The 21,818-nt window shown below is 59.8% G+C and overlaps 10 protein-coding genes across 10 annotated transcripts; 3 read left to right on the top strand and 7 right to left on the bottom strand.

Annotated features, from left to right (window-relative positions):
* Positions 1 to 479: 479 nt before the first annotated feature.
* SRC1 (inner nuclear membrane protein enriched at telomere/subtelomere region) lies at positions 480 to 2,993 on the bottom strand (the record flags this gene model as incomplete). The annotated part of the gene is made up of 3 exons (XM_028619790.1): positions 480 to 2,802; positions 2,871 to 2,884; positions 2,934 to 2,993. The coding sequence occupies 3 exons, from the start codon at positions 2,991 to 2,993 to the stop codon at positions 480 to 482; spliced, it is 2,397 nt and encodes a 798-aa protein (XP_028478762.1).
* A 324-nt stretch (positions 2,994 to 3,317) lies between these two features.
* On the top strand, positions 3,318 to 4,316 carry EHS24_004163 (uncharacterized protein; the record flags this gene model as incomplete). Its single annotated transcript, XM_028619789.1, has 7 exons — positions 3,318 to 3,381; positions 3,426 to 3,741; positions 3,786 to 3,883; positions 3,923 to 3,987; positions 4,037 to 4,144; positions 4,182 to 4,251; positions 4,309 to 4,316. 7 exons carry the CDS (start codon positions 3,318 to 3,320, stop codon positions 4,314 to 4,316), a joined length of 729 nt encoding a protein of 242 aa, XP_028478761.1.
* A 306-nt stretch (positions 4,317 to 4,622) lies between these two features.
* EHS24_004162 (uncharacterized protein) lies at positions 4,623 to 6,175 on the bottom strand (the record flags this gene model as incomplete). Its single annotated transcript, XM_028619788.1, has 3 exons — positions 4,623 to 5,338; positions 5,411 to 5,720; positions 5,771 to 6,175. 3 exons carry the CDS (start codon positions 6,173 to 6,175, stop codon positions 4,623 to 4,625), a joined length of 1,431 nt encoding a protein of 476 aa, XP_028478760.1.
* Positions 6,176 to 6,430: 255 nt separating this feature from the next.
* Positions 6,431 to 7,515, top strand: EHS24_004161 (uncharacterized protein; the record flags this gene model as incomplete). Its single annotated transcript, XM_028619787.1, has 2 exons — positions 6,431 to 6,886; positions 6,940 to 7,515. The coding sequence occupies 2 exons, from the start codon at positions 6,431 to 6,433 to the stop codon at positions 7,513 to 7,515; spliced, it is 1,032 nt and encodes a 343-aa protein (XP_028478759.1).
* A 468-nt stretch (positions 7,516 to 7,983) lies between these two features.
* STE50 lies at positions 7,984 to 10,517 on the bottom strand (the record flags this gene model as incomplete). Its single annotated transcript, XM_028619786.1, has 3 exons — positions 7,984 to 9,656; positions 9,734 to 9,895; positions 10,397 to 10,517. 3 exons carry the CDS (start codon positions 10,515 to 10,517, stop codon positions 7,984 to 7,986), a joined length of 1,956 nt encoding a protein of 651 aa, XP_028478758.1.
* Positions 10,518 to 11,597: 1,080 nt separating this feature from the next.
* EHS24_004159 (uncharacterized protein) lies at positions 11,598 to 13,651 on the bottom strand (the record flags this gene model as incomplete). Its single annotated transcript, XM_028619785.1, has 5 exons — positions 11,598 to 12,459; positions 12,501 to 12,678; positions 12,729 to 12,749; positions 12,822 to 13,085; positions 13,432 to 13,651. The coding sequence occupies 5 exons, from the start codon at positions 13,649 to 13,651 to the stop codon at positions 11,598 to 11,600; spliced, it is 1,545 nt and encodes a 514-aa protein (XP_028478757.1).
* A 1,047-nt stretch (positions 13,652 to 14,698) lies between these two features.
* Positions 14,699 to 16,203, top strand: EHS24_004158 (uncharacterized protein; the record flags this gene model as incomplete). Its single annotated transcript, XM_028619784.1, has 4 exons — positions 14,699 to 15,062; positions 15,115 to 15,222; positions 15,271 to 15,454; positions 15,783 to 16,203. The coding sequence occupies 4 exons, from the start codon at positions 14,699 to 14,701 to the stop codon at positions 16,201 to 16,203; spliced, it is 1,077 nt and encodes a 358-aa protein (XP_028478756.1).
* A 734-nt stretch (positions 16,204 to 16,937) lies between these two features.
* Positions 16,938 to 17,777, bottom strand: EHS24_004157 (uncharacterized protein; the record flags this gene model as incomplete). Its single annotated transcript, XM_028619783.1, has 3 exons — positions 16,938 to 17,005; positions 17,224 to 17,308; positions 17,748 to 17,777. 3 exons carry the CDS (start codon positions 17,775 to 17,777, stop codon positions 16,938 to 16,940), a joined length of 183 nt encoding a protein of 60 aa, XP_028478755.1.
* An 855-nt stretch (positions 17,778 to 18,632) lies between these two features.
* On the bottom strand, positions 18,633 to 19,922 carry EHS24_004156 (uncharacterized protein; the record flags this gene model as incomplete). Its single annotated transcript, XM_028619782.1, has 2 exons — positions 18,633 to 19,097; positions 19,272 to 19,922. The coding sequence occupies 2 exons, from the start codon at positions 19,920 to 19,922 to the stop codon at positions 18,633 to 18,635; spliced, it is 1,116 nt and encodes a 371-aa protein (XP_028478754.1).
* A 199-nt stretch (positions 19,923 to 20,121) lies between these two features.
* EHS24_004155 (uncharacterized protein) lies at positions 20,122 to 21,444 on the bottom strand (the record flags this gene model as incomplete). The annotated part of the gene is made up of 1 exon (XM_028619781.1): positions 20,122 to 21,444. The coding sequence occupies one exon, from the start codon at positions 21,442 to 21,444 to the stop codon at positions 20,122 to 20,124; it is 1,323 nt and encodes a 440-aa protein (XP_028478753.1).
* Positions 21,445 to 21,818: the final 374 nt, after the last annotated feature.

Here is a 21,818-nt window from a genome sequence, read left to right as displayed (position 1 = left end):
GGCCTCGCCTCGCCTCGCCTCGACCCCCGCATCCCGCCTCGCAGTTTGCCAGTTCTCGACCTACTGGACGCAGATCAAACACAATCAATACATCATGGACATTTTCCTTTCCTATATAGAGTATCTCGTATTGGGGCCACCTTTCAACGCCCTCATTTGTAAACTAGCCTAGGCTCATCCTTTCATGCTCTCATGCCCACTCACATTACCTTGTTCCCGATCTTGTTCGGATACGCTGTGCTGTCGGCTCGCCGTGTGATTCTTCGCTACACTCATTGACGTTCAGTTTTGTTTGTTTGGTTCAATTTTGTATTGTTTTTGTTGTGTCTTTTCTGACTGTTCTTTTTCCACTACCACCACCACCAGCTCCGAGCGTGAATCCAGAGCCTGCATGATACACCCAACGAAAACACTAGCACGAGACAGAGAAGCGATACGCCTCCCCTTTTTACGGGGCGAGGCAAACCCACTTCCACCTACTAACCCTCGATGGGCCTATTGCCCACACCGGTCCACTCCCAAGTCTTCCACACGTCGCCGCGGACTTCCCGCTCGCGCACGGCAATGTTGGCGTTCTTCTCAATCTCGCCCTCGACGCGAGCCCACAGACGGGCGCGGGACGCAGCGCTCTCTGAGGCTGGGAGGACAACGTCGCGCAGCTGTGCGGGAGGAAGGTACGGCTGCGGGGTGACGACGGGGTCGAGGTAGTGCAGGTACTCCTGGTCCTGGAGGCGGCGGAGGACGGTTCCGACCAGCTCGCGGGCGCGGGCGCGCTCCTTCCGCCTCTGCTCGGCGCTGGCCATCAGAAGGTAGATGACGACAATGACGGCGGCGGTAGAGGCCAGCTGAGACTTCCAGCGGGACACGAGCGACTTGGCCCTGAGCTTGGTGCGGCATGAGAGGGTAAAGTCGGTGCGTGCGGCCGCGAGGTAGACGGTACCGTCCTCGGTGGTAGTGGTGAGAATGTCGCCGTGAACCTCGAGGTCCTTGATTGCCGCATCAAAGATTTCGTCAAACTGCTCGCGCGAGAGCTTGGTGACGCGACGGTCGGCCCATGCGTCACGCAAAACTTGCTCGCGGGTTCCAACACGCTCGGCAACCTCCTGTCCGGAACCCTCACCGTCCATGCCGGCACAGACGAGAGCGCCACGGCCAGCAGCGAGCTCGCGCTCAATCTGCCGGGCAAGCTGGCCAATCTGGCGCAAGAGCACCGTGTCAGGCTTGCAAGTGGGAGGGAAGACGCGCGACTTGAGGCCTGGCCAGCCGTCAAAGAGCGGAGCGAGAGGTGCGAGCGGGTGCTGCGAGAGAATGTACTCGGGAATGCAGGACTTGGCCTCGCCGTGTGCACACTCTGCGTACGCCGGGCAGGGAGTGCACGCGGTGGGGCGGGGCATGAAGGGCACGAGCGGCAGGGCAGACAAGTCACAGTCCAGAGGAGGAACTTGCTCGTTCTCGAGACGGGCCTGGGTGCGGCGCGCGATACACTCCTGCGCGATTGCGATGGGCGTCTCACGGTCCTGGATGACGTCGTTGGTGAGCGAGCCCGGGTCGCAGAAGCCGTTGGCGGCGGACATGGACTTGTATTGGCCCGCAAAGCCGAAAAGCAAGAGCGAGAGCAGGATAAGCGACAGAGCCGACGGTGTCGAGACGGCGGAGGGCTTGGGCTTGCGACGGATGATCGCCTTGCTCTGGCGCGTCGTCACCACAATGTGCTCATTGTCGGCAGGAAGGTTCTGAGATGTAGTAATCTCGCCCATCTTGGTCTCTATGACACGGTTGTACTCGTCGGCAATCTGGACCTGCTGGCGCATCGCATCGCGCACCGCGTCGGGTGGCGAACGGAGGTTCTCGGTGCTGGGACCCACGCGACGGAGGATCGACGCAGTAGGTGCGCTAGTGGCAGTCCACTCGCTGGGGCGGGGCGCACGGCGTTTGCCCTCACCAAGACCGAGAGACGACTTGCGGCGCCTGCGCTCCTTCTCAGCCGCCTGCTCGCTGCCAGCCTGGAAGGGGTTGAAGTCGGAGAACCCAGACTCGTCCACATCAGACGAGTATCGAGGCTTGCGCTTGGGCGACGGCTCGACGTCGCTGCTGTCGTCCTCCTTGATAGGAGCAGGCGCAAAGCTCGTGCGCGACTTGCGACCAGCGGTGCGGACAGACTCGGGTACGCCGAGAGCAGGCGGGAGTGGGGCCGTGGGCAAACCGGTCGAGGGAGTCGGCGGCGTGAGAATATCGGTCGACTGGGACGGACGCACCGTCTTGCGACGAGACGACGAGGGGGGGACTGCCGACGACAACGACGGGGCCACGCTGGCTGCAGAGGGGATGGCGGCACGCCTGCTGGGCGAGGTCGGCTCGATAATGACCTCGACCTCTTGCTTTGGCTTTTTGGAGGTGGTCTTGGCCCGCGGAGCAGCGCTCGCACGGGGCTTCCTGGGCGTAGCCTCGACGGTGGGGCCGGGCACCTCGGATGTCTGTCGCCTCGACCTGGCCTTCTTGGCCGGTGGTGCGGGTGCAGCCTCGTGCTCATCAATGACATCCTGCTCGATGGGGCCAGGGACGACACTCTTCTTGGGACGACCACGGCCGCGCTTTACGCCAGAAGGGGTGGGAGGAACAATAAGGGGCGTCTCATCGCCGTTGTCGCTGACAGCAATGATACCGTGGCCGGAGGGCTTGACGCGGGCGTGGGCGGCAAGAATCTCGGGACCACGGGGCTTGACCTGGGTTGTGAACAGGGCCACGAGGTCGGCCTTCTTGGATGTGGATGGAAAGTAGACGCTGTGCTCGACGAGGATGGACCTGAAAAGGTAATGTGTCAGCGGCAAAAAAACAAACAAATATATGAGAATGAGTGGGCAGTGGCGCACCTCAACTGCGGGACCTGTGGGCGGTGTTAGTAGTGACACGGTATTGCAATCGCAAGAGCGCACCTTGAGCGACGTCGCATCAAAGTCCGGCGCGAGGTATACCTCGCGCATAGGTGCCGACATGGTTTCTTGAGGTGGTTGGCGAAGACGTGGGTGGATGGAAGAGTGGACGAAAGAGGGAAGGAGACAGGCGTTCGTCGTTGACATCTCTTGGTGTGTTGTTTGTTTCTGAATCCGGGGCGAGAATTGCTTCCGCTTCCAGCGACTGCGACGTCATTGGCGTCAGTTTGTAATGACCCGTTAATGAACATATATGTGCCCTCCACTTAGAGCTTTAATTCCAAGTACTAATCCCCCGAGCCCTCCACCTTTGTTGACCACCACCGTCACCTCCTGTCATTCATTGCCTTCTGCCAACTTGGTCAACCATCACCAACAACAACAACAATGGCAAATGCAAAAGCGGGTCCCTCTCGCCTACACGTCGAAAGTACTGGAGTCAGCTTCAAACGTGAGCTGACCATTCCCTGAGCTGCCACAGCTGACGCGCCGCAGACACGGTCGACACAATCACGTCCTTCCTCGAAGTCGTCTTCCACACCATCCTGTGTATTCGCAACGTCTACCCTGCTACAACATTTACACGTCGGCGCGCACATGGTGTTCCAGTGTATCAAAGCCGGCATCCAGAAGTACGCGGATACCTCGCTCGCGTAGTTGCCGCGCTGTCCAAAGAGCTCGAGAAGGGCACTCTGCGGCGCGTGACGCTGGTCATCAAGTCGGTGGCAACGGGTGTGCCCCTCGAGAGGTTCATTCTGGATGCCATGTACATGGGTCTGGAGAGCGTCCAGGGCCCACAGAAGGATGTCAAGTGAGTTCAGCTACAAGAGCTGTGAAAGGAAGCTGACTCGATAGGATTGTTGGCGCGCCTTCCCCCGAGGGACTAAGCCTGCTCCTCCGCGCCTTCCTCACTCGTCTCACTGCGATGGACGGCCAGTTGTCTGATATTACAGGTGAGTTTTCGAAGTAAGCATCGTTAACTCTCTCGTCAGAAGAAACGACTTTTACCATCATCGCCGAGACAAACGACGACCTCGAGCCCGGATCATCGGATGGCGTGAGCTGCCTATTCCTGTCTGTCCCTTGAAACTCCAGCTGACAACCAGGCATCGTCACCATGGGCCCCCGCTCTCCAAGGTGATACACTGGCTCCCCTAGTGGGCCATCACGCTCCTCTGTACAGCGTTCGCGCTATCGAAACGGGTGTCATTGATGTGAGCTGCTGGCTTCCGGAATTCAGCTGACAGGCAGTTGCGCATGCTCGTGCAGGAATGTGCGGTCAAGCATGGCGTGGACGACGAGGATGTGGCCGCTGCTTATGGTCTTTGACGTGAGGGGCCGACTAGGTTTGTGTAGAGCTGACATGCGAGTGGGTTAGTTGCGTAACCCAAGTACCACGTCCTTAGCGTTATCGTCAATGAGTGAGCTAGCAGTTAATTTGCGACCGCCCAGCTGCCAAACAGGGTCCCGACGTGTCGAGTGGGTAGCCTCTCCTCTGTACCTTCTAGTTGTAAATTCCATGCATGTCATTATTCTAACTCCACGGGCGTGAGGGTGAAATGAGGAAGGAAGAGACACTACCAGTCATGTCACAAGGGCAACAACAGTAAAGTCGGTCGGTCACAAACGGGGGGGCACAAATGAAACGCTCGCTCAAATAAAAGGCCATACGCGAGCTGGCGTGTTTGACGTTTACTTCTTGTCAAACGGGTTCTCGGTGTAGTCAAGATCGTCCTCGTCATCGCTATCGCCCAGCTGGTGCGGGGAAAGCTCCGCAGGCGGGGTCTTTGGGATCTGCTCGACAAGCGAGCGGCCCGACGCCGTGGTGGCAGTAGGCAAGTGGTTGTTGGGATCCCGGTCGTTGCCGGGGCTCGAGGAGGACGACATGAGGTCGACCTTCTTCTTGGGCAAGAAGCCCAGCTTAGAGAGGTCGATCTTGCCCGGAGCAGGAGCGGCGCTCTTGTCGGGCGACTGTGAGCCCGAGCCAGGAGCAGGGGACCGGCGGCCGCCGCTCGAGTTGGAAGTCGTGCGCGTGGTGGGGATGGGGTCGTCGTACGCGTCGCTCGGGTGCCACCTACGACTGGCGGTCTGCTGGGCGACGGGGGCGGCGTCCACGGTGGACTGGGACGAAAGCGAGCTACTGCGGCCGCCGGGGCTACGTCCCTGTGCCATGTCTTGCTGCTGCTGGGCCCAGAGACCCGGTCCGGCACCGCCGCGTCCACCGCCGGGAGTGGTATTCTTGTCCTTTGGCTCGCCGACCATGCGGCCCTGCGCGTGCGCGTGGCCCTGGTCGCGCCATTCCTCGGCCATCTGCCGCTGCTCTTCGCGAGTGGTCTGGTGCTGCTCCTGCAGCTCGGCGTACTTGGCCTTTGCACGCGTAAAGAACGTGCTGAACGTCTGCTTGCCGGCTAACAAAACAGCGTCAGTAATCTAAGACACTGTCGGACCTTTGCGTTCACATGTGAACCGTGAGAACCAACCTTCGGCAAACTGGCCAATCTTCTCCTCAAACGCAATCATACCAGGCGCGTCGCCGCCAGGTCCGTGCCCTGCGGGAGGCTCGCCATAGCGTTCATTCAGCTGGTGCTCGCGCGTGGCAGCCGCGTACGGGTCCGGTGCAGGAACACGAGCCTTGCGAACGCGCGGCTGGTAGGGGAGGACCTCGGGGATGCGGCTCTGCTGACCAGCTGGCTGGGAAGAACGCGAGCCCGAACGCGAGTTGCGGCGCGCCTCCTCCTGCTCCTGGATGTGGAGGGCACGAGCGAACTCTTCGTCAAGGTCGACCTGGGACTGGACATGTCAGGTCAAGCCAATGGCAATGTACAGCAGGATGGACTCACTGCATGCTCCTCGGTACGCGCTGCCGACGGGTCAGGCTTAAACTCTGGGTCGGTCATCTGGAGGAGAGACTCGATGGCCCGGTCGTGGCTGCCCCCGACCGACTCAAGAACCATCTCGATCACACCGACGTCCACGGTCGGGAAAATCGCCTGGAGCTCGGCGACCTGGGGGTTGGCATGGGGCTGAACCGCCGGTGCGGTCTCTGGGGCGGTGGTTGCTGTCACTGACGCGTTCTCTTCGGCGGCGGGAACGACAGCCGCAGGGGCCGCGGCAGTGGCGGTGTCATAGTCGGGAGGGGTGGTGTCCGAGACCGCGGGCGATTCCACCTTGGGGCTGGCAGCGGCTGGGACCGGGCTCGCCGGAGTCGGGCTTGCAGGTGTCTGGGACGCGTCCTTGTCGGCCATGTTGATGGTGGAGAGTGTGGACGAAGAAGCGATGACGACGGCGCTCATCAGTGCAGTGCGCAAGGGTCTCGCAGGAAGCGAACCTTGGCAGAGATTACTAATTGCAATCATATACGGGAGCATTTACGTTGATAATACTTTGTATTTGAATTAGAAATTGCCACGTGGTCTTTCCGCCATTTGCGCATTTGCCACCGACAACGTCGAACAAACGACCCCCACTACTCGTTCAACCTCTAACATCATCCAACAACCATGGGTCGCGCAGACGCTGGCTCCACAAAGGCTCAATCAAATGCCATCAAGGCCAAGGGCCTCGGCAGGCTTAGGTGGTACTGTCAGGTCTGTGAGAAGCAGTGCCGAGACGAGAACGGCTTCCAAGCGCACTGTAGGTCTGAACCTCATTTGCGCAAGATCATCGCTCTGGGACCCAACGCGGGCTCGACCATTGCAGAGTTCTCGCGCCAGTTCCAGTACGAGTTTGTCTCGCTCCTCAAGACACGTCACAACACCCAGCGTGTGCGCGCGAACGCCGTGTACAACGAGTACATTCAGGACAAGCAGCATGTCCACATGAACGCGACGCGATGGGTTACGCTCAACGGCTTTATCATGACGCTGGGAAAGGCCGGTACCGTCAAGGTCGACGAGGACGACAAGGGACTGTGGATCCAGTGGGTCGACAACACGCCTGCGACGTTGGCAAAGCAGGTGAGTGCAGCTCATCCTTGTTGTTCTCTGTCAAAGCTGACAAACTCCGCCAGGCCGCGCTGCAGAAGAAGGAACGCGCGACGATGGACGGCGAGGACCGCGAACGCAAGATGCTCGAGGACCAGATTGCCCGTGCGCGCGCTGCTGCCGGTGCCGACGACCAGGCGCCGCAGGGCCTCGTGCGTCCCGAGGGCGAAAAGGTGTCGCTCAGTCTGTCGTTCAAGCCCGTGGCTGTCGAGCCCGCGGCCGAGTCCACCGATGGACCTTCCAACGCCGAGGCTTCGGGATCAGGATCAGGAGCGGCGCCTGCTGCCGAGGGGCCAGGTGCTGCAGCTGCCACGCCCAAGATCTCGTTTGGCGGCTTTTCGTCATTTGGCAAGACGCCCGTTGCCAACCCGCTCAAGGCCAACCCCCTCAAGCGCCCGGCCGCGGCCAACGTGTTCAAGACCGCAAAGGCACCACGGACGGACGACAGTGACTCGCGTGGCGGTAGTGGCAACAGTGGATCCAAGGGGTTCATGAGCGAGGCGGAGCGGCTCATGAAGGAGGACCAGGCGCGGAGGAACCGCCGTACAGAGGGAGGATACCAGGGCGCGGGACCGAGGCGCGGCGGAGACGTCAGGCGATAGCACAGTCTGAAATGTGCATTGTGTGGTGTGTAGCATTAGAGATGGATGACACGGGGCAGCTGTACATGTTCAATGGGGGCGACAGAGTCGCACAACGCATGTGATGACGAGGCGTGGCATCTACGCAGACCGTCGACACATAACAGATCGTCGGCTTCCCCGCTACGAATGTGGACGCGGTAGGCTGGACATACTCATCCAGTCAGCTTCACACTCTTCACTCTACATGGGTGCGCGGTAACGAACACTTGACAAATGGACGTGATCGGTCAAGAATGTGACATTTTCCTAAAGACCTAGTGTCATGCTTTCCACACAATCCGAGCGTCAAAAAAAGGACCCCGACTCTGTCGTCGGGGTCGTCGTCCTCTTTTCCTTATCAGTACAAAATACTAAATACCCACCTAATGACAAACGCGTTACCCGTCCCCTTACCGGCTCCCTCCGCTCACACTACCTACCGCTCTCCTACTCGTCGTGGCCGGGACTCGACGAGTCGCCCGTTGTCAAGCCTGGAGAGACGGTGGTGGTGGGCGCACCCCCTGCGCTGGCAGCAGCCTGCGGCGAGAGACCTGGTGTGGGTACCGAGCTCGTCGTGCCGGGGGCGGCGGTGGTCGATGACGACGCCTGTTGCGCGGCAGCTTGGGCGGCGACGACGGTGGCCTGGGACTGTGCGTCGTTTGGCAGCTTGCCAACAAACCAGGCCGGCACCCATCCGCGCTCGCCCGTCTCCTCCTTGATGCTGTAGCTCCAGTGGCAGTACTTCTTGTACACCCTGATCCTCTCCTCGGCCTTGAGAGTGAGCTCGTTGTCGTCCTTGCCGACATAGTCCATGAGGACGAGACCTGCGTAGCTCGAGGACATGATGTTGGCTGGTGGGATGGGTGCGCGTCCGGGCCTCTTTCCTGGTGATGAAGGGGAGACGGTGGCGACAGGGGCGGTGAGTTCGAGAAGGCAGCCGGCAGGGACCCATGCCGACTTTTCTTGTTCCGGGATAATGTTGCCCGTTCCAGAAGGATCTTTTTGGACAAACCACCATCCTTTCGCTTTGGACATGACGACAAACGTGGCCCCGACAGCAACGTCAAACTCGTCCTGTCGGTCGGCAATGTATGGGTAAATGGAGATGGCGTATGTGACCTTGTGCACTTGTCCGTTCTTGTCCACGAGCGTGCCCGGTGTCTTGGGCGCGTCCATCGCATCGCGCATGCCGGGCGACGGCAGTTCAGGGAACGTGCCTTCGCCTGGTGTACGTCCTGCCGGGCGGTCGCCAGATGTTGGTGGGGTGCCGTTTGAAGTAGCCTTTGTCGGGGAAGCCAGAGTCGATTCGATGGTAGGGAGTAGGTTTTTGTCAGAGTTGGGCGGGAGGCCGAGCTTGACGGCCTGCTTTTGTTGTGCGACGGCAATCGGTGACTTGATGTCACGGATATGGCGCAGCATGAAGACGGGCCGTTGGCCACCCTCCTTGAGCTTTTGGAACAGGAGCAGGGGCTTTTCGTCGTAACTGAGGCACCGTTCGGTGTTGCCAAAGCAGATGAAGAGGGCGTACATTTTCCAGTCGTCGTTGATCTTGTACTTTTTCAGCGCGGCTGGCAGGACCTTGTAGCATGGGTCCTCCATTGTGACACGGAAGCTCTTGGCGGCCGAGTGTGCCTCGTGCTTGGCGTCATTGACGCGGCGGTCACGGTTGGACGCTGTAGGTGCCGGTGTAGGTGGAGGGGGGTCAACCGGTGGGGTCGGGGACGAAGGTAAAGGACCAGAATGGGGAGCGCCAGTGAGCGGCAGACGGTTCTGGCCACGCATTGCTGGGGAGCTCAGGTTGCGCTGGAGTAGAGGCGGTTTGGGTGTCAAAAGGTCTGACGAGTGCGAGCGAATGTCCGCCGAACGCAGCCCGTTGCGCGAGTTGTACCCGCTGGGCGAGTCGTCGAAGCGGTACGTCACGGCCGTCTGTGGCTGTCCAGGAGTCTCCTCGACGAGGGTGGGGATGGTCTGACCAGCCGAAATGCCAGCGTCGGTCAGGACGCGCAGCAGTCGTGCGTGCTCCCGTTCCAAGTTTAGCAAGCGGTCCTGCTGGTCGAGAACATAGTTCCACATCTTGTCTAGCGACGCAGCCGCGGCCATCGCTTCCAAGGCAACTTCCTCTGCGGTTCAGTTAGCAAGCTGGGCACAGGCGCCGGGCACAGGCAAAGCGCAGCGATGGCGCTCAGCAACAACCCACCCTGTGGCCTCCAGTCGTCCTCGCCCATTTCGATCCCTTGCTCCTTTTTGAGCTCGTAGACGGCACGCAAGACGCTCAGGCGGTGCCCGAGACTCGTCATGCCGAGGTCGACCAGGCTCTCATTGTCGAGCGCGCACAGTACATCGCCGGTGATTCCATGTTCTGTTGGGTATGTCAGCCAATGTCCACATCTCTCGCCGTTCCGCACACTCCGCCATCGTCGTCGTCTTCCTCATGGCACACCCCGGCGCCGCGGCCCGCCGGCGTCGTCGACGACGGCGACTGACCACGGCCTTGGCGCGCGCGCTAGTCGAGGCGTCGCCGGCGGGCAGATCAGGTCGATCAAGACACCACCGCGCACGGTCGGCACACGGGGGAGAGAGATGATGCCAATCACCGGCGCGCACGCGTAGTCTGTCCGTCGCCCCCGGCGCCCGCGCTACTACGCTAGCGCGCGCACAGTCCCATGTCAATGACCGCGGTACGACATTGTGCGCGCACACTGATGGGCGACGACGGACGCATGTGCGTGTGTGCAGTGCGTGGGGAGGGTGGGTGCCAAAGTTCTGATGTCGTCTCGAAAAAGAACGCTTCATCGCAACGGCTCGCTGGCGCGCAGGCCAGCGAGCGAGCGAGCGAGCGCTGCCGGCTCTGGGTACGCACCGTAGATGACACTCTCGTATCCCCCCAGTCCTATGCTGACGAGGTAGGTGTTGACGGCGCCCTCGTCCCATTCAGTGATGGGCGTGCCCGGCGACGACGGCTTGGGCGAGATGGCCGTCATGGCGGCGGCGGGGGATTGTGGTTGCGGTTTCGTTTTGCAAAGTGCACCGCGGGGGTCGGTTGGGCGCTTGAATAATGCAGTGTGCTCGTGCCAAAGCACGCGTCGTGTGTGTGTGGAGGAGCAAGGTGATAGGGAAGAGAAGAGTATGAATGAGAGAGCGCGCGAGCTGTGTATGTGACGAAGACAAGAGGAACTAGGGCGGGACGGGAGGGTAGAGAGAGAGAGAGAGACGGAGGGTCGATGACGGCGGCGCGGTGGCGAGGATTCCGACCAGTTGGTGGGACCTGGGATTCAAGTGGGGCGGGGGAACGGGGGGGTCCCTGTGCGCGGCGGTGTGGACGGTCGCTTAAGCGATGGTGGAGGTGGAGGGAGTGAGCGAGATGGTGCACGATGCAGAAGCAATGGCGATGCAAAAAGGTGTTGGGGTGTGGGAGAGATGGAGCGATGAGCAAGATGCCAGAGGGATGGGCCGTGGTGTGCGGGGAGTAGAGCGGAGTGTTTGCGCGAACAGAGTGTGTGCACGCGGAAGAGGGGGGGGACGAATCGGTCGGAATCTGTCTCCTCTGCTCGTTGATAACAAGCGTTCGTCCAACAGGCGAAACGGGGTGTGTGTCTGTGTCTGTGTCAGACAATGTACAATGCATGAATGCAAACAGCCTGCAGCGGAGAGAGACACGAGAACAGGCCACAGCCGCTGCGCTGCTGCACGGCCCAGGCGTGTCTCCACTCGGTTCTTGTCATCAGCAGCGCATAAAAGAGACGCGCAGAGGTGTGTGCCTGGGCGGAGATATCAACCACCAGTCGTCCCGTCCATCCAGTCGTTCCTCTCTGTACCTCTGAGCAGCACATGAGTCCAGGCCACCGTCACACACCCCCATACCCGCAGCAGCCGGGGAGAGCAAGGGTGTCTCACAACATCGTTCCCAAAGCAAAATGATGCATTAACCCTTCGTTGATAAAATTCTTGTGTTCTGTTGTCTGATCTCGCCCCTGCTATGGATAAAGACTGTACTACTGGGCACAGGCAGCGGACTCGCCTCCTCCTCCTCCTCCTCCTCGTCCTCGTCGCTCTCCCCTCGCTCAAGCGTCGTCTGCCATGACCTTGTCCGCATCGTAGAGCCTGCGCATCTCCTGGCCGATTGCCAGACGGCGCTCGCCCTCGAGGAAGTCCATGGCCTCGTCGTACAACTCGGGAACAACGGTGCGGCCAATGAGGCTGCCGTCCTCGAGGCCCATGGTAAAGTAGAACGTGTTGGTCTCCTGGCGCGTGCCCGAGGCAATGTCGTCGACCTCGGCCGTGACCATGATGTGTGCCTTGGCCTCGCCATAGGGTCCGTCCTGGGGCTGGGTGGTCTTGACGACCTTGGAAGTGAGGCGGACAACGGCGCCAATGGGCACGGGGAGGCGGAAGGTGATCTGGTCGAGCGAGAGGAAGCGCATCGGACGCTGCGCAAAGATGGCAGCGTTGGTGAAACACAGCTCAAACGCCATACGCATGAGGAAACCACCAAACACCTTGCCGTGGAGGTTGCGCTCCTGGGGGAACATGAGCTGGACCGACTGGGTGACCGTCTCGGACATGGGCACAATGGTCTCGCCGTGCCACTCCTTCTTGTCGCGCACGTCGAGCATAAACTTGTGCAGGTCGGCCACTTCGTCCGACGTGGGCGGCTTCTTGTCCAGCGACGCCTGGAGGAACTCGTGGCGCTGCTCCTTGTGCTCCTGGCCAATGTCCCAGAGCATCTTCTCCTCGGGGGTGTCCACAATGAGAGGTGGCACCTTGCGCGCCTTGTGGGTGTGCGAGTCACGGCACACCATGGAGAAACGGCCCAGCATGAGCGTGTCGCTCTGGTCGGCACCGGGTCGCCTGCCTTCCATCTTGACAAAGACCTCCATGGACGAGTTTCCGGTCCACGTCACAAAGCCCGAAAACTTCAGGTCACTGGGCGGGCGTCAGTTGCGGCTCGTGTTGAAGCAACTCACCGGACGTTCTCGTGGTTGAGCTTGCCAAACATGTCCAGACGGTCGGCACTGGCAGTGGCGAGGTAGATGCCGGCGCGGTTGGCCATCTGGTGGAAGTTCTCAGTCGCCTTGCCGTCCGCAGGCGGGGCATTGGCCAGGCAGTGGCGGTACGCGACGGCGCCAGCGAGCGAGTCAAGGTCTGGGGCATCAGTACATCTGGGCCACAGGGAGGGGTATCGGAGATCTCACTCTCAAGGAGCTTGCCCATGCCTGTGTGTATGTCAGCATATAAGCCCTCGAGCCACAACCGGGCCCGTCGGCCCCGGCGTGTTTGCTACTCACGGAAACCACCCGAAAAGTTGACATACTGGTCGTACAGCTTTGGGTCGGTGGCGAGCGGCAGGTCAAAGCTGGTGTACGAGGCCGACATGTGCTTGGGCTCGATGAGCTCGTCCTTTTCCTTTTGGGTGAGAGGCGGGCCTTGCGGAGACTTGCTAGCCGCGGTCTCGAGCTCGGGAGCGCCGCAGCCGGCCTGCATCCACGGGATCGGGTGAGCGCGCATGACCATCGGGGTGTCCGACTTCTTGGTGCCCGCGTTGGCCGAGTCTGCTGCGTAAGTTGGAGAGGGGCACTGGGTGAGAGGTTGGAGGCCTTTCCGGGTCATCGCACAAGCTCTGTCCAGTCCAACTACAACCCACACCATTATGTCTATGTTTCCCGCCGTAGCCTCTGCTGTATACGTATGTTGTACTGTGATGAATGTTGTACCGCGATGAAGAGAAGAGCCAACCGAATCCCAACCGATTCCATACTCGGAGAACGAAGGGGAGGGGACATGCAGTTGACCTGGAGACAAGGTGTCTCCAGCGTCACCGCAGGCCAATCGCTCCCCCGCCGAATCCCATTCACACAAACACAACGCAACCACATCAAAGCCACGGCAGTCACTCACGGGCAATGTGGGTGAGCAGCCTGTCAATCTCGGTCAGAGTGACGAGCTGCTTCCTGGCCTGAGCCTGGCTGGCTGCATTGCGCATCGAGGCCGGCGTATAGTGGGGGGGACGAGGTGCGCTCGAGCTGGCGGCATTGACGGCGCCGAAGAATGGCAACTTGTTGCAAGTGGAGAAGTGGGCTGCGCGAGGGGCAGCGCCTGCACTGCGAGCAGCAGACATGATGAGGTGGGATGTGGTGCGGGGGAGACGCATGGGGGAGAGGTGGGGCGGTGAGTAACCGAGTGTATATAGTCGTCAGACCTTGTGAGAAGAGTGGGGGGGAGTGTGAGTCCGTTGGCAGATGGAGTGTGGCGACAGAAACGGTATGTTCGGGGTAAATGACGACGGAAGGATGATAGTCTCCCCGCGGAGACCGCGGCTGGGCGGCGACTGAGCGGCCATAGAGAAACCGCCAATTGGTCCACCCAGCCGCGTCGCCTTCACTTTGTATGGCGCGCCTCCACCAAACAACGGGGGGGGTCGCCAACACGAGACTCTGCATGTTGGTAGAGAGGTGGAGGTGGGGCGAGTGCTTGGCGTTGCAGGGGAGGGAGAACGGAGGAGCCAAAAAGGTGACGGTTAAGTACCGAGTGGACCGTCGATGGGATCGCCCGCCTCGCCTAGATAATCTCGGCCCGACAGGTGGGGTGTCTCGTTCCTTCCCCACGCCATTAGCCGGCGCCCGGGCAACGCAACTCCACGCATGCATCGATGACAACAGCGCGCACAGGCACAATTTGGTGGTGTCAGCAGCAGTGACACAGTGATTCTGGGTCGGGAGACAAGAGGCAGGAATCGCCACTTCAATGGCAGAGGTGGAGGCTGTCAGCTGTCGTCATCAGAAGACGTCGGCCTCGTGCCGTGTCTCGCACTTGTCCACTTCACGCCACTGGCCTTGCTGGATCACACTGGGAAGCATCACCAACTGGACAACCCTTGGACAACCCACTGGACAACCCACTTGCAACTTGATATCGTGTCCACGACTGTGCCCAGCGCGTCACTCCTCAACGTAGTGCTCATGTAAACAACAACCCCGCGATGGCGCAACGTCAACGTCAACGTCAACGTCATTCCCTCCGAATCGTCCCGTTTGGCGTGCAGCTGTCGTCTGTGACTGTGGCTCATGGCAGCAGCTGCCATGGAGATCGTGGAAGAGTGCAGGAGAAGGGGGTGGAGGAGGAGGAACTCAAGGTGCAAGACGTTGGGGTCGGGACACAGGCCAAAATGGTCCAAGTCAACCTCCCGAAGCGACGATGGAGTTGGGGCAAGGGCGACTCCTCCCACCTCGTCGTGACGTACAATGTAGACGATGAGGGCACTACTCCCCACCCAAGCAGTCCTCGACACACTACAGTCACGGTCCCGCTCTACCCCTGCCGCTCCCACCGCCGGCGAGGGTGGGCCAAACTGCACTCTTCGGCGCCGACCGTGTTGGCGTACCATCTCCTCGACGGCCCAAGTGCTAGCCCCACACTCCTCCTCTTCCGTACCCGGCCAACAACGGACTGGATGAGGGACATACCAGACTACACACCCTTGGGAGCCATGGTGATCCCGGGCACACATGAGAGCTGCGCCCTGTATGGCTGTACGTGGTGGCAGATGTGGGCGGCAGTGGAGCTGGGACTGACAGACGGCAGACTTCATCTCCCAGTGCCAACAAGTCGCTACACCCATAGCGCAACAGCTCGAAGACGGGGTGCGGTTCTTTGATATCCGGCTCAAGGTCGAGGACGGCAAGTTGCTTAGTACGCCTACACCACTCCCCGAACACGTTACTAACAACCCACCCGCAGCCTACCATGGTATCCGTCCCGAACGCTCCACTCTCCAACACGAGCTGTCCACCCTCTCGGCCTTTCTGCGCGCACACCCATCCGAAACGCTCGTGGTGAGCATCAAGGAGGAGACGCCGCCGTGGGACGTGTCCTTCTCCCGACTCGTCTACGAAGCCTTTACGGAACCGGCATGGCGCGACCTGTGGCGGTTTGACGACGGGGTGCCGGTCCTGGGACAAGTGCGTGGGCGGGGCACAGTGTTTTCAAGGTTTGACCAGGGGGATGAGCCGCGTACTTGGCCACAGGGGATGGGGATACACCCTACGACGTGGCCGGATAGCCGGCGCGAAGGGTTTGAGTGGGATTGTCATGGGACGACAGTGAGGACGCAGGACTGGTGAGTTGTGTGGCCGTTTGGTTCGCGGCTGTGTCTGTGTCTGGGCGACAGGTGGAAAGCTGTGTCGTAAAGCTCCCACCTGTCACTATGGCGCATCTGGCTGTCGTGTAACGTTCCAGCTGACCATCCGCAGGTATCGCATAGACTCGTTCCTTGACATTCCCGAAAAGGCCATCACAGTCGTTGCGCACCTCATCCCAACGCTCGTCCCAACCACCTCCCCACTCACCCCGCCCCCGTCCCCATTCCCGTCCATGTCCTCCGCGACTACACAGACCCCATGGACAATCTCCTTCACCTCGGCCTCCAACTTTCCACTCGCAGCACCGACGTGGATCGCCAAGGGGCTGGGCACGGCCTCGTGGCTCGGCCTGGGCGTCGAGGGCGTCAACCCGCGCATTGTCAAGTGGCTGCTCCTCACCGCCAGCGAGGGACTGAGACCGCGCGCGACGGTGTTGAGTGATTTCTACAGACAGGCGCCAGGCGGCGGAGAGTTTGGGGAAGGTGGGGATCGCGGGTTGGCAGAGCTGCTGGTGGCACTCAACTTTGTGTAGTGCGCGAACGGCGCCGAGTGGTGATCACGTCGTAGATCCTGTTGTGTACATCTTTGTGTACGCTTGTGTGAGTATGTGAGTGTTGGGGGCAAACCTGGGTCCACGTCTTGCCGCGTAGTGCCGTGGAAACGCGCTGGTACGCTGGAGTTGGGCCACATCCAAGAAACACATAGAGAAAAAGAAAGCAGCCATTTTGTTCTAATTTCTCGGTCGTGTTGTGTTTCACCTAGCCACAGAAAACACACTACGCGATTTCTTAACGACCCATCCGATGCAATACTCTTTTCGCTGCATCCGAGAGTCCGGCGATCGATTCGTGGAACCCACAGCCGCAAAAGCCAGTCCAGGTCACTGCGCTCACTGCACACTGCTGACTTTAGTGCAACCACCATTCGGGGTTCACGTCAGCCCTTCTCCAACGAAAGCGTCCACAGTCGTCTGCGCTGCACATCGTGGCGCCTATCCACTGCTCGCTCGGCCAAAGACGGTGTGACCCCACACCGCCTCGTTGCGTCGCAGCGAGCTGTCTGTCCGCTCTCTCGCTCTCCGTGACCTCGGGTTGCAGCGAGCTGTCCTCCCCGCCCTCTCTGTCTGTGACCTGCTTCGTCGTCCATCTCCTCCGTCTCCTCTCCTGACGCGACCTCCCCCACCCGCGCTGTCCACGCTCTGGTTCGTCCGATTTCTACGTTTGCATCATGCTTTGGCTTTGCGCGCACGGCTCTAGAACCGAGCGTTTAGTGGGCCTCCTGCTTGACGAGCTGGGCGGCGTAGGGGTTACGGGGGTCCTTGATGGCGTCGGGGGCTGTGGATTCGTGTCAGCTTGGCCGTACTGTTCTAGCTGAACAGTGGCAGAGGGGAGTTGACGCCTGAGTGGAGGTGATGGAGCGAAGACGGTCTGGGTAGACTGGCTAGTCGCTGCGAAGAACTCCTAGCCAGTCGCCCGGAGCATTCTCTTCAACACAACCACGACAACGAGCACCGGCACAATGTCCGGTCCCAAATGCCAACAGTGTCACTCACTGGCAACAGCGAAACCCTGGGCCTTGACGACACCGAAGAAGGTGACGACCGAGGCGAAGGCGAAGGGCCAGAGGGGGGCAGCCATCTGTTTTGGATCAAGACCATGACCGGGGTAAAATGACCAGGTGCGACGCGGTTACGGGCAGGAGTGGAGACACGAGTTGGGCACGAAAAGCATCACACACAGTGCGAGACGGCAGATGGGTTCACGTATGAGGTGACGGGCGGCGATGAGCGGGTCGACGGGGAGATGGTAGAGAGTAATAAAGGATGGGGAGGGGAAGGGGGGCAAGGTACACGACGGGTGTGCGATGGCGGCCAGGCAGGTCGGCGGGGCGTGGTCATGTCAAAAGAGGTGAGGGGAGAGGTCGACGACGAGGACAGGGATGGGGAGGGGACGGGCATGATAAGACGCAAGGCAGGCGGCAAGGGTAGGACGACGAGGACGAGGATAACATGTCGATGAAGGAAGACGGACGGTCAGTACAACGAACACCACACCACGGGTTTTGTTCATAACGCACGGGAGTGGGCCACTTGCGGAGACCGAACATTTTGAGTAGAGTGGGTGGGGTGGGGGGCTGTGTACGCTATCAGCAAGGGTGTCTTCGCTGCCTGGCGTGGGTTACTCACAGAGGTTGGGGGTGGAGATTCAGTGGACACTGTGCAGACAACGACGATGGCCTGCAGCACGCACGCACCGACACCCCCGCTGTCGCCCAGCCTGCATCCGCCCAGCCAGCGAGCGAGCAGCGGGCCGGGAGGACTCGGCGGCGCCAGCGCGGAGCGACCAGTCCCAGGCGGGCCACGCGCGGCGTTTTCTCAGTGTGGCGATTGAGTGGAGACGGGTCAAGCGGAAGCAAATTGGGGCTCAGATTGTTGGCAGGCAGCGGGTGTGGCCTCGTGGGTTGTGTTGAGACCTGTTTTGGGCACAACCTATACCAGCTACCAGACGAAAACACCCTCTGATCAAAAGCTGATGTCAAGCAGACAGCTAGGAAGCAAGCTGGAGATAACAAGAAGCCATACTGTAGTTGATACTTATCATTAACTGCCCACCGAGGGGGAGTGTCTTGATACCGACTGGCCAGTAATTGACGAATTAGCGTGTACGCCACAATCAGATCGGGCCCCAAGGTCAAGTCGCGAGACGAGTATGTTGACGTTTGGGTAGCGATATGGGGTACTTGATCACGTTAGACTTTTTGGGGTCCGTTCTAGAATTAAGAATGGTCGGAAAGTGGTACGCATGGTCTTGAATAAGTGGATAGTTGTTGAAAATAGCATTCCTTTCATCTGTCGATGAGGTATACCAAGTTGCCACTCATTCTAAACCATGGGTGGGCCGTCTGCACGACCCCTTGCAGGATCTTCCTCTCCGCACGCATTTGTGCATAGGTACTATAATCTTACAACTCGAAACCCTCGTCCTCCATTGCGAGTTCCGCCACGGCCGCCTCATGTCCATACCTTTGGGTGTACTCTGCCACACTGACAAACTCCATTCTCTCCAACAGCTGGCTCATGTCGGCCCACGAGTTGGCCCAGTCGACATTGTCAAACAGTTTCTTGCGCACCTTATCCGTCAAGGCGGCTACCTGGTCGAAATGCTTTGCGGCATCGATATCGTCCTGGAGGCGCGGGAAGATGACCAACGCACGGCCCGGCTCGCCTTGGAACGTCGTCAATGGCGCAATGGCCTTGACAATACTGAACGCGAGGTCGTCGTACTTGTTGTTCTTTGGAGTGGTCCACACGACATAGACGGCCAGACCTGGTGTGCCTCTGTCCCAGCCGTTGAATGGGGGAGCCACGCCTTGCGGTGGCCATGGGTCGCGCCTCGACGCAAACGGTACGACCCCGTTGACGATGTGCTGTACCAACCGGCCACAGACGGGTATTTGGCCGGCTGACCACGGTTTAAACCTGTACTTCTTGCTGTTCGGTGTCGCGAGAGCTACAACGACGGAAAGTATCCCGTCTGACGATCCGGTTACGACCCCCGACACTCTGCCCTGAGCGTTTGGACGCACGCGAACGGTACAAACCATCCACTCTTCACCGGGATCAGCAAGGCGCAGGTCATCACTCCAGTCTGCACCGCTAAGAATCGTGCATGCCAAGACCAGGCGGACAAGAGTGGTGCCCCCGTCGAGATCGACGACCCGGCAGTTCATGAACGACCGGGCGAGGAGGGTCTGCATCTCCTCCGGAGCGAGAGGCTCCCGGCGTGGTGACATTCGAGGCCGGTACGCATACGCGCAGAGTTGGCCGTGGAGTGTCTGCTCGTCGTGGTAGGGATTAACACTTGCAGGCAAGAGGCGTGTACTGTCTGATGGAAAGTACACAAATATCTCAGGCGGCTGGTTACGCGTCTGAACCTCGCGGAGGAGAATGTGGGTGAACAGAATCTTGTCGGCCGCTACACGCGTGGCTTGGGATACTCCACGGAACCCCAGCAGTGTTTCGCGCGGGGAGAACATGATGATGGTGTCAAGGATGTGTGGGTACATCTCCAGGTTGAGCGTCTTGTCAAAGTTGAGCGGGGTAGACGTGGGCTGTTGCTCTGCTGTTGGCGAAATGTACGTCCAGGTAGCGACCTTTTGCGAGAAATGGGATATCCAGGAACCCCATGCTGGCGACGTGGCTGGGGGATCTGGAGTCTTCGAGGTTGAGGATCGGTTAGATGACCCAAACATGATGATGAGTGAGTTGGGAGGGTAAAGACACCTGTGACTTGCGCAGACACACGATGGAAGTGTTGACGCGCGGGCGCGCGGATATCGCCGTCACATGCCAAGCCAATGATCCACGCTAACGGGTAACAGGCTGTGTTCCATACAGCCATGGTATGAGCAAGCATCACTCAAGGCTACAAAAGTACAAACAGATGCAGCCTCAGCTGGGCCACCCACCCAAACCCAGGTCCCCAATCTTATCCTCTCCAAGCTCCAACGACGCCGCCTGCCGTCCAACGCGTGCAGCATAGCCCTGTACTGTGAGATACTCTAGTCTCTCCAGCACTTGATCAACCGTCGCGCCTGATTTCTCGAGATCGACCTGGTCGGACAGGTACTGACGCATCTTGTTCGTCAAGCTCTCCTGGTGGGCCATGAATGCGTCACCCCGCAGCTGGGGGAAGACGACCCAAGCTGTGCCCGGTTGGCCAAGCATCGATCCATCTCCTTGGTTGTACTGTGCCCCGAACGGCGCAATAGCCATGAAGATGCTGCTGACGAGGTCATGGTCGTCGGACCGCGAGTTCCTCTTCCTGCGGGTGTTCGGTGTGGTGTCTGTCCACACGACATAGACGTTGACGGAAGGCTGGCGTGGGCGTGCCCGGGTACATTTGCCCCACGACGGCGACCAGGCATAGCGGTTTGGCGGGAACGGTACTGCTCCATCGACTATATGCTGCACACAGCGGCCGCAGATTGGCGTGCAATCGCCTATACCGCTGTTGCCCAACCCCGGTTTGAACCGATACGTTTTGCTCTTTGGAGCAGCAAAAGCCACGCTGACGGCGATGGGTAGCCAGTTCACCCGGAAAGCGGTCAAGATTCCATTGGAGTCGGGAAAGAGGCGGACGGTACCCTTTGCTGGACCGTGAACACCGACGACGGGAGGTGGTTGAAGAGTAGGAGACTGTTGCGGTTGCCAATCGATTGTGCTGTTCCACGCGCACCATATGATATACAGTGTATCCAAAAGGGGTGCGCTGGAATGGCTGATAAACCCGCCATCGATGTCGATGACGCGACAGTTGGTGAAGGGCACCATGGATTGGTTCGGCCGCGCCGAGTCGTCTGGTCGAAACAGACCCCTAGTCTTCCATTGCGCACGCGTATCGTAGCGAGATCCAGTGTTGTAAACCTGTGGCAGCAGTGGTGTATCGTCCAACCCCAAGTTGACCGCCAGCTGTCGATTATGCACGCGGCTGAGGCCGAGTTTGACGTCACGGTCAGACCGGTATCGCAGGTGAATATGATCAAAGAGGATCCCGTCTGCCTTGTGCCGTGTATAGCGCGAGACACGACGAAAGGTCATCAGTGTGTCTGTGGACGCATACGAAATGACACTGTCGAGGATATGGGGCACTGCGTCCCAGTCGAGAACGGTGTCGCTGGGCGCAAGTTGGACGGATATGGGCCGCGGCGACTGTTCTAGCCATCGGTCTCGCCACCGTTTGACACGGTCACCAACTGGTCGTCCAACGAGCATGGTCGAGAGGGCGGGTGGAGGCACCTCGAGCCACGAGCAAAAGCTGTTTGCGTGGATATGATGACGATGTGAGAGGTGCAAGATGTGGGCAACGATCCATGGCGTCGTGTTCCTGGGCGGTGTAGATGTCAACGGATCGACCGAGCGGGCCGATGAACATGGCGTTGGCCTGTCCAGCCACATACATGTGTGCGATTCTGTTGCTTGAGACGAGAGGGTATCAAGATACTTAATGGATTGCATCAACTGCATGCTTTAAGCTTAATGCAGGTCATATGGGGGCTTGAGGGCCGGAGCAAGACGTCCAGTAACAGAAGATGAGTGGGTGTATCCTGGGGGAGGTTCCTCCCGTCCGGCCAATTCCCCGCGCCTCC

This window comes from Apiotrichum porosum, assembly GCF_003942205.1.
Source record: "Apiotrichum porosum strain DSM 27194 chromosome Unknown scaffold_2, whole genome shotgun sequence".
NCBI lineage: Eukaryota > Fungi > Basidiomycota > Tremellomycetes > Trichosporonales > Trichosporonaceae > Apiotrichum > Apiotrichum porosum.
The sequence above is the reverse complement of the archived record's forward strand: the minus strand, read 5'-3'. Positions and strand labels throughout refer to the sequence as shown.